The 9,523-nt window shown below is 38.7% G+C and overlaps 3 protein-coding genes and 1 long non-coding RNA gene across 4 annotated transcripts in view; all 4 read right to left on the bottom strand.

Annotated features, from left to right (window-relative positions):
* selp (selectin P) overlaps positions 1-3,582 on the bottom strand; it is a 6,254-nt gene extending 2,672 nt beyond the window's left edge. The window contains exons 1-10 of the mRNA XM_013911108.1: positions 3,479-3,582; positions 3,299-3,368; positions 2,828-3,217; positions 2,637-2,744; positions 2,053-2,238; positions 1,776-1,967; positions 1,088-1,273; positions 800-985; positions 498-683; positions 194-386 (exon numbers count right to left, since the gene is read on the bottom strand). Of these exons, the coding sequence (XP_013766562.1) occupies positions 194-386; positions 498-683; positions 800-985; positions 1,088-1,273; positions 1,776-1,967; positions 2,053-2,238; positions 2,637-2,744; positions 2,828-3,217; positions 3,299-3,368 (1,697 nt within the window). The 5' untranslated portion in view covers positions 3,479-3,582. The remainder of the gene's footprint in view (positions 1-193; positions 387-497; positions 684-799; positions 986-1,087; positions 1,274-1,775; positions 1,968-2,052; positions 2,239-2,636; positions 2,745-2,827; positions 3,218-3,298; positions 3,369-3,478) is intronic.
* Positions 3,583-3,966: 384 nt separating this feature from the next.
* LOC106456226 (uncharacterized) lies at positions 3,967-4,349 on the bottom strand. Its single transcript, XR_001290385.1, has 3 exons — positions 4,283-4,349; positions 4,164-4,185; positions 3,967-4,044 (listed from the first exon to the last, which is right to left on the bottom strand). It is a non-coding gene; the product is annotated as an uncharacterized LOC106456226 (long non-coding RNA).
* A 1,112-nt stretch (positions 4,350-5,461) lies between these two features.
* On the bottom strand, positions 5,462-7,573 carry LOC102196058 (L-selectin-like). Its single transcript, XM_013911095.1, has 5 exons — positions 7,441-7,573; positions 6,934-7,326; positions 6,390-6,494; positions 5,569-5,748; positions 5,462-5,481 (listed from the first exon to the last, which is right to left on the bottom strand). Exons 1-5 carry the CDS (start codon positions 7,466-7,468, stop codon positions 5,462-5,464), a joined length of 726 nt encoding a protein of 241 aa, XP_013766549.1. The 5' UTR covers positions 7,469-7,573.
* Positions 7,574-9,101: 1,528 nt separating this feature from the next.
* The window catches only part of LOC102195783 (E-selectin-like), a 4,196-nt gene continuing 3,774 nt past the window's right edge, over positions 9,102-9,523 (bottom strand). The window contains exons 7-8 of the mRNA XM_013911094.1: positions 9,194-9,315; positions 9,102-9,110 (exon numbers count right to left, since the gene is read on the bottom strand). Coding sequence (XP_013766548.1) covers positions 9,102-9,110; positions 9,194-9,315 — 131 coding nt within the window. The remainder of the gene's footprint in view (positions 9,111-9,193; positions 9,316-9,523) is intronic.

Here is a 9,523-nt window from a genome sequence, read left to right as displayed (position 1 = left end):
ATCAGAGCAAATTATGGATCCGTGAGCAGGAGAGTTCAGTGTGGGGCATTTCTTAGCTGGTGGGAGGGAACAGGCAGGGTAGAAGGTCAGCAATACGTTTTTTAATCAAGTGGTAATTGGACCCTCTGTGAACCTTGAAAGTACAAGCTCTTTTATTAACTAAACAATTGAGAAGCATGGATTTAGAATGTTTTTTTTACCCAAGCAATGTGGGATGTCTGTGCTCCAGTTGCTCATAGCCGTGCACTCAGTGACAGCAGTTCCATTTAAGATAAAACCTTCATCACAGGTTGTCGTGCAACGAGAACCAAAACTGAACTCTCCATGAGGATCAGAGCAAATTATGGCTCCGTGAGCAGGAGAGTTCAGTGTGGGGCATTTCTTAGCTGGAGATGAACAAAAGGAAAGATGTACACAAGGTATTAAGCTGATTTAGTGAAAAGTTGTTGTAATGCAAACTGAACCATGAAACTACAAGCTTTTAGCGTGTTCTTTACCCAAGCAAGGTGGGATGTCTGTAGTCCACATGCCCATGGAGGTGCACTCAGTGCTGGACGTCCCATTCAGCAGAAAGCCCTCATCACATGTTGATGTGCACACAGAAGCAAAACTGAAGGAACCATTTGGGTCAGAGCATGATATGGAGCCATGAGAAGGAGAACTAATTGGAGTACATTTCTTAGCTTAAAGAAAGACAGACATAAGAAGAGGCAGCTTCTTAACCTGTGGTTCACATTCAAAACAGTAAAAAAAAAAAGTTTTTAAATTATATAGTATATATATCAGCATTTAGTCATACCCAGGCAAACAGGAAGTGCATGACTCCAGTTACCCTGTGAAGAACATTTTGTCACATTTGTACCAATTAGATCAAATCCTTCTTCACACTGAACAGTGCATATTGAGGTGTAGCTGTGCTTGTTTATAGGGTCATGGCATTGCAGATAGGCATGAGGTGGAGCCTGAAGACTGTTGCACTGTACCACTAGAAAAGAGGAAACACTTTCAACATCACAGCATGCAATTTTTATTTCTATCCAGAAAGCGTGTGCTGCTTTGTGGTACAGCAGAGTAGTTTGCGACACACCTGTACATGTAGGTGTAGGCTTGCTCCATTGTCCCAAGGTCAGACAGCTGAGTACCTTGTCCCCAGTTAAATAGTAACCCTCCTTGCAGGTGAAGTTACACCATGAGCCATAAGAGAAAGGCTCCACAGGGTCAACGCAGGTCATGTGGCCCATAACAGGAGGGAAAACTGGGGAGCATTTTCTCACTGTGGTGAGACACAGATATCACTCAGAGTTCACATAATGCAGATCAGTGCTCTTATATAAAATGTCAGTTTGAACAACTGTATGTTATGACTGCGCTTTCACAAACATAGCTTAATCATCATGCTGAGATCATTTACGGTCAAAGAAAAAACAAAAACACAGTTTATCGACCCATGAAAAAAAAAATCAGTGTTTGTCCAGCACGGACTTAAATGAGTGTGAAGTGGAGTGATGACAGGCGTGACCTAAAGCTAATCTGCTGCACAGTCCAGACAGGATGTGAAAGTGGACTGAGTGCAGTTATGCAGTAGTATATCTCGAAAGTAAATCTGTAAAAAGGGTTCAAGTATTACACAAGTTCTGTGAAAAGTAAGTGACACTCAAATACACACACAGACACACAAAATGAACGCTATAATCAGTTTAACTAAAAATAAAAATGAGTAAACTAATTAACCACCATACAGAATGATTTAAATTCAAAGGCAATGACAAGTTTACCTGTACAGACTGGAACAGTGGCTGTCCATTGGCCAGTTCGGTCACAGATGATCTGGTTCTGCCCAATCAGTTCATAGCCTTCATCACAACTGAACTCACAGGTTGAGTTGTAGCTGAAGGCTGCGATGGGGTGGCTGCAGTTCATGCTACTCGCGCTGAAGTTGGTGTATTTCAAATTTGGACACTGTGCAACTATGATAAGCAGTCAAAATATGTTTTGTAACTTTGCCATCTGAAACATCAGTTTTTAAAAACAGCTGGTTTCCTGTTGCCGTACCTTGACACAGAGGAACAGGGTGGTTCCAGAGCCCATTGGCTTGGCAAATCAGTTGAGGCGCGCCTATTAACCGAAATCCAACTTCACAGAGAAAATGGCAGGAAGAGTTAAGATGATTAGACCCATAGGGATTAGAACAGCGGAGAGACCCTTGATCTGGATGCGGAAAAGGTTTGCATGTGATCGCTGAAGATAAAACAAATAAAAATTAGTTCATGTCTTTTGTTTAGGTTTGCAAAAATATCTTTAACAATTGTCGGTAGGCTAAAACTAAAATACAGAAGTTCCCGAGGAACAAATGAGGGACAAATTAATAACAATCTAACCCTAAATGGACTGCTACGGTGAGGTTTAGGACTTACTATGCCATTCAGATATAAAACGAAGACTTAAAGATGGTCAATATTATTCAAAATCAATCACTTGTTATGGGGACTCTTGTGGCTGAGTTGTCTGGTAACTTCATTAACTAAGTCTGAGGTGGTCAGAATGAAATATCAGGCTAATCCCGGCTGGTTATTTTAATTTAATAGTTGTATATTTGGATTGCATATTGCAATATTCTACAGATCTTATCAGCTTACCCTCTTCACAGCGTAGGCCTCGGAAACCAGGATGGCACTTGCAGATGTGGCTTCCAATGCTTTCCACACAGTCTGCATGAGCACTACAAGACTCATGTTTGCAAGAGGCTGCAAATCACACAAAAGGTGTCAGATGCTGTATTACATTTACTGCCAAAGTTTTCCATCAAACTAAGTGAAGAGTATCCTACCGGTGTAGCAGACAGCTCCTTTCAACTTATTGCAGTTCTCATTGTTCCACTTGGCTGTGTCTCTCGCCCTCTTAATGTATATCTCCACACAGTCCTGACGGGGTATGGTATCTGGCTCTGCTGATGCCCAGTTTTGAGCCTCTTCAGGTACACTCTGACTGGTGTTTACTGAGGTCCACAATCCAGCCACTCTGTGAACCCCTATCCAGTAATATTTTTGATTAAATGGTAGCAGATCATTGAGGAAATTGGTCTCCTCTTGGTTCTGAATGGCAACCATATCCGTGAAGAACTTCTGGCACCACTTGCGAGCCTCGTACCAGTTCTGGTTTGGACCAGTGCTGTAGTTGTATGTCCATGCTTGCACACCTCCTTTCCTACTACTCAAGTCTAAAAATGTAGCATAAGGACAGTAAGATAAATGTGGACTGGTGAAGAAAAGTGTTTGGTGTGTGTATTACGCAGGCTTACCTACAGCAAACACAATCAGCGTAGCTATCAGCGCGTTACAATGCGAGTTTTGTCTTACATCACCTGACATCTGAAATACAAAGAAAAACAACTGAGAACGACACATGGCTGCTATGTGTGAGAATGAGGGTACAGTATCAATTTCTATAGGTATGAATGAACAGCCGTTACGTGTCTTACCTTCTGAGCCGTCTTTAGTTACTAATTCTTGGCATTTAACTCTCACCTCTTCAGTAAATGGCAAAACAGTATTATCTGTCCTCCAGGGACTGAGCCAATGTCCAATTTTGTAATATCATTTCTACCACAGCTTCCTTTCAGGAAGGGTTTCACTCAACCACTCACAGCACCCTCCACACATGCATGCACACATCCAAAGATAATTATATATTCAGAAAAAGACATGCAGACACAGTCACTAAAACATTATTTTTATTCGCATTTACATTTCAAAGCAATTTACAAGAATGCGGCACACATGTCTGAACCATACCATGATGACAAACCATCGAATATACACAATTACATAATTTATAAGTATGCAACATATCAAATGTAACTTTTACAACATATTAGGTAAAAGCCTTAGCTGACTGATATTTAAATCAGCATCCAGTGCATGATGCAAGGAGACCGATTTCCTCAATCTCTAAGTGAACTGTCTTGCTGTCAAATATATTCTAATTAAGGCGTGGGACGTTGTTTACGGTTGTGTATCACAGGGTGGACTTCCTTCTTCGGGCAGCCTGTGCAGGACAGAACAATGTTCTTAGATTTTTCCCCCAAATTCTTTGAATACTAAGTTAGCAAAGACTGTGAGAAAGGGTGGAGCAGCTTAAGACAAACGTATAATTTCAACACTGACCTTTCTTGGGAAAGTTTCTTTCCTGTGAGAAACAGAGAAATGGATTACTTTTGAGGGGTGTTGCAATAAGATTGCACTGAATGTTTTATTTGTATAGAGAGTAGTTGAGAATGACTGACTTTGTCTGTGTTTTATGCAACAAAAACAGATGCAGCAGAAGGTAGAGAGGGCTCCACATCCAGCTAAAGCCAGCAAAGCCTGTTTATAGCCTGAAAAAGAGGGGAAAGCAATTTTTACCATTCAGTTATACATTACAGCACATCATTCATGTACATGACAAAACTACTGCTTTCCATCAAAATGATTTAGCATGAGTTACTGGAAGCACCGTTCTTATGGCAAAGAAACTATAAAAACCATACATGAAATGGCCGGCCGCCATATTTAATGTTTAACAACATTTTACAAACATTTACATGATTTTTTTGAAATTACTTGTACAAGTAGGTCTTGGGCCACTCCAGACTCTGGTCTCTCCACAAGTGACGGCTGGTGAGCCAATCACGAGGAAGCCAGGGTCACACTTAAAATGACAGGTTGTCTTGAATGTCTGATTTCCTCTGGAGCAGTTATGGGATGCATTATAAGTTTGAGGTAGAGGGGGGCACTCCACAGCTGAGGGCACAAACAGGTTATACAACATCTTACAGTATGTTATAATACGTTTTAAAGCACTGTACTTTATTTTTATTTTTTTATTTATTTATACTTCATTTTTATTTATTTATTTTTAGGAACAGGAACATTAACATTTACACAGACACAGCAAGGGAAAAAGGTAAACAACTAACTAGAAGTAAAAATAATAAGATAAATAAGATAAATAAACAAATAATAAAAAATAATGGAGGGAGGGGCTCACCCAGGGCTATGGGAAGTTACTAAAATGTCGTTTTTCCACTTGGAGACACACCGTGCATCTTCACCCCCATACCTACGTCTATGTACATACTCACATATACTTTCAAGTATCTACATACACATCTACATATACATACATAATACATATCTACATGTGCATGCATGCATATTCATGCATGTATACCCTTTGACATAAAATCAGGTTAAATGAAAACAGAATGGGAAGGGAATGAATAAGATCCTTTTCCTACATTATTCACAACCCTTTCGCATATTCGAAAACCATTTTGACCAATATCTTTGAAATTTGTCTTTACAGAGTCTTAGAGAAAAGGTCATCTTTTCCATTTCACAAATGTCTTTTACTATGGCTGACTTCGGCCCAATAAGTGTACTTTATTTTTAATGTGATATTACAGTTTGGTATTACTACCGCTCTAATCAGTGGTAACAGTAACTTAAAATGCTGAAGCACAGGTCTTATGAAAACAAACCTGTGTATTTTCAAGAACCTTTAAACTTTTAGATGATTTCATGAAATTACCTGCACAAGTAAGTCTCGGCCCACTCCAGTCCCCAGTGTCTTCACAAGTGACAAATGACGAGCCATTTATGAAGAAGCCAGGGTGACACTTTAATCGACAGGTCGTGTTGAAGGTTTGATTTCCTCTTGAGCAGCTATGGTATCCATTATAAGGCTCAGAGAGAGGGAGGCATTCCACAGCTAAGGACACAAACAAGTTACGCAACATCTTGTAATGGTTTATAAAACATTTCAAAGCACAAACATGCTGGTGCGTGCACATTTTAATGTTATATAAGAATGTGGATAATGAGTCGCTGAAAACAGAATAAGTGTAGCAGTTAAACTAAATCTGTTTTTAAGTATTTACTTCTATATCTAATTGTACGATAAGGGGGGGGAGCACTCAGGACAAAACCTGGGTTCCAGTTAAATCGACATGTTGTGTTGAATGTTTGATTTTCTCTTGAGCGGCTTTAGTATCTGTTCTCAAGCTGAGGAAAATCCACAGCTGAGGGCACAAACAGGTATGCAGGGCATTATGTAATGTCTTGTAACAGGTTTGTAATATGAAAATAACACATTTTAAAGCATTTATATTGGGTTTTTGTGTTCATACTGATGTAGGCTTAATAATGATAATTTCAGTTTTTGAAGAAAAACAACACGAGTCACTTATATATGTAGAGCATAAAAAATTGCGCATATCTCAAAGCGTGTGTGTTGGAATATACAACTCTGTTACGATTACTTGTTTCCTCCTGCACATTGTTTCACACATTACTAATAACTGTAAATGGCAACTCTTTATGCATTATAATAAATAACACTAAATTGCTCACGTGTTTGGCACCTGTCTCCCTTAAAACCATGTTCACAGAGGCAGGTTGTACTGTTGATTGCCTCCTGGCATCTTCCTCTTTCACAGGATGATTCATTGCACTGGGCTTTTAAGAAAAAGCACACCAATATAAGGTCACTTATCACTATAAAACCTTCACAGCTTTTCTTTGTATAGAAGACACTTTATTTCTTTTTTAATAATAGATATTTAAAAAAATTAGTTTTAAGACAAGACATGTTATCCTGAAGATGTTAGAAAAGTTAAACAATGCAAACAAAAAATATCTGACATTACTGTAATGGTGCATAGCACATTAAAATAATATGTAAACAATTTACTTCAATAACAAATAAAAATAATATTTAAAACAAATATTATGAACATGTAAAAACTATTCTGAAATCAAGATTAAAGGAAATCAGCCATGCTTTTTCATGAAAATATAAAGTTATGATATAAGAAAAAGAAAAAAAATCAACAAAGCAGAATTAAAAATGTGGTAAAAAACTGTACAGGAAATACTATATGACAGGTTTACGTACTTTTAAAACACGCTGCATATTTTGATTTGCTACATTTCTCATCGTTCCACTTCCCTTGATTTTCTCCTGTGTTAGTGTAGATCTCTACACAAAACTCTGTTGCATGGACATTATTTGGTTCATTTGGTGCCCATGAATTGTTACCAATCCACGTGCTGTTATTCCCAATCCAAATCCAGCTTTCATTCATATGGTTTCTAGTGATTCCAATCCAGAAATATGGGGAGCTTCTTTTCTGTGGCAGGATGGAGACCAGATAATCATTCTCCGCTTGGTTTTGGATGACCACCATGTCTGTGAAATATTTCTGGCACCACTCTCTGGCCTGGGTCCAGTTCATTGTCTTGTTTGAGTAGTGATACGTCCAGCACAGAGTAGTCTCAGCCAAGCAACCTGCAAATGTTCAGAACAGCTTTTAATGTGATAATTAATAAAGTTTTCTGACACGTGTCAGCCGGTCTTTGCCCAGCAGCCACACATTTCACTGGAACTGGAATTAAAACTTACCAAAGATGAGGATTAATGTCCACTTCATCTTCAAAGAGCAATTTACTGTCTGTACAACAGGGGGGGAAGAGTATATTTTCAAAAGTACTAATGAATGTCACCGCGGAGAGTTACTGAATAAGAAAATTGTGACTTACCCAGAATTAATATTATAATATTGTCCTTTGAACTGTTTGACGCAAACTTCTACATAAGTTAAATCCCTGTTTTTTCTGATCAACTCAAACATAAAACAAAAAGCGTTACAGCAGAAAAATGTAAAGTTTGTTAGACGAAACTAAGGACCAGTGTCAGGCTTTTATATGTTCTCGTTTGCCATTCAGAGCAACATTATCATACAATAACTGGATGTTTGCTGTTCAGGCTGAATGCATGTAACGAATGATTTACTGAATATTTTAATGACTTTAACAAACCTTTAGGGAAACCCCACCTATTTCTAGTAAAGGTGGTTTCAGGGGCAGATTTTAATGAAGAAAAGGTACACAATGCCACAAGGTGCTTACTCATAGAGGTTGGACTACAGCCTTTGAAACACTTTTTAGTGTTTAAATGGGAATTTTTAAGCCTTTCATTTGTGGCTAGAATGAGTGTTTTCTTGTCTGTTTTCAAAAACACGTCTTCTCCATATCCTGACATATTGATGTAATGGAAACTCTTTTTAACGGCAGTGTCCTTCGAGACAACTTTAGACTTATGAAAGATGCGAGATGTGAGTTCCTGTCCAACTAAAGTAAAAGAGACTGAATTTTTTTAAACAATGAACTCTGGGAGAGAAAAAAAGAATACCTAGGAATATAATTGTTCCTTCTTTGAATACCGCTCACTTTTATATGTTTATTCTGCTTTGTCATGAAGTTTATGATGGAAAGGTCGATGTTTTGGCAAGAGATCTGGGAATTTTTCAAAACACATCCTTCCTCAACCCCTGAAAAAAAACCCAGAAGGTTGTAGAAGGTCATGGCTGAAACTGGGAAACTAGATTGGTTTATGATAGAAATCATGAGTCAATCTATGAAGGCTGGCTCCACAGAAGGCTATTACACATCCGACTACTACACATCCTGCTTGGCTAAGCATTCCTACCAGTGTGGTGACACTGACACAACTGGCTGAACTTTTTTATTAGTCCTCCGTATATTTTTTTCAAATGAATATCAGAACATTTCCAAACATAGAAAACAGCAGATAAAAAACATCAAATTTGAAGTGTTACAGTAACAAAGTCAAAAAATAGAACACACACACACACACGCGCACACACACACACACACTCAGCTATCATGACAGGACAGGCAGTTGATGATAAATGCAGAGGAGGAAAAGCAATTACTGGATCAGTTAGGTGTAGTAGGGAGCGCACAGGGCCCTCATTATCAACAGACTGTAGAGTTTGGGACACACACACACACACACACACACACACACACACACACACACACACACACACACACACACACACACACACCACCTTAAAAAATAATGCTTTTTTAAGAAAATAAATGTTACATGAATTCTATATCAAATTATTTGCTGCTATGCACTACAATGATAATTTACACATAATGCGTAAAACCATCTGTAGTTTTCTATTATAGCACGTTTTTGCTATATTAGGCTGTCAATACTGTTCTTGGAAACTCTGTGGAGGAGCCTCTATGTCAGAGATGCTGTAATAAAAGAGAAAAGAGGAAAAATCAGAAAACCCCAAAAGACACATATATGATTTAAACGAGGTAAATTATTTTCTAACCTGTTCAAACTTGTTTGATTTCTTCAGTTTTTTAAAGATCCACATAGCCATAGGCACACCAGAGAGGAAGGCAATCCCTCCTGTGGCTACACCAGCAGTGACTGCTGCAACTGGAGCAGGAGCTGTGGAAACACGGTGAAATGTGAATAGTGTGAACTTTTGCTTTCCCCTTTGATCTGTTGTTGCTCATTTACCTTGGCAGGTGGGTTTCTCTGCAGTCCAGTTGCCATGATGATCACATGTCAGCAGCTCAGGTCCTTCTAATGAGTAGCCTTGGTCACAGGTGAAGGAGCACTGAGAGTTGTAAACTGACTCAGTGCTGGAGCAACT

Source organism: Pundamilia nyererei, unplaced genomic scaffold, assembly GCF_000239375.1.
Source record: "Pundamilia nyererei isolate P.nyererei 1_Seehausen unplaced genomic scaffold, PunNye1.0 scaffold00056, whole genome shotgun sequence".
Taxonomy (NCBI): Eukaryota; Metazoa; Chordata; class Actinopteri; order Cichliformes; family Cichlidae; genus Pundamilia; species Pundamilia nyererei.
This window is presented reverse-complemented; position numbering and strand designations above follow the sequence as displayed.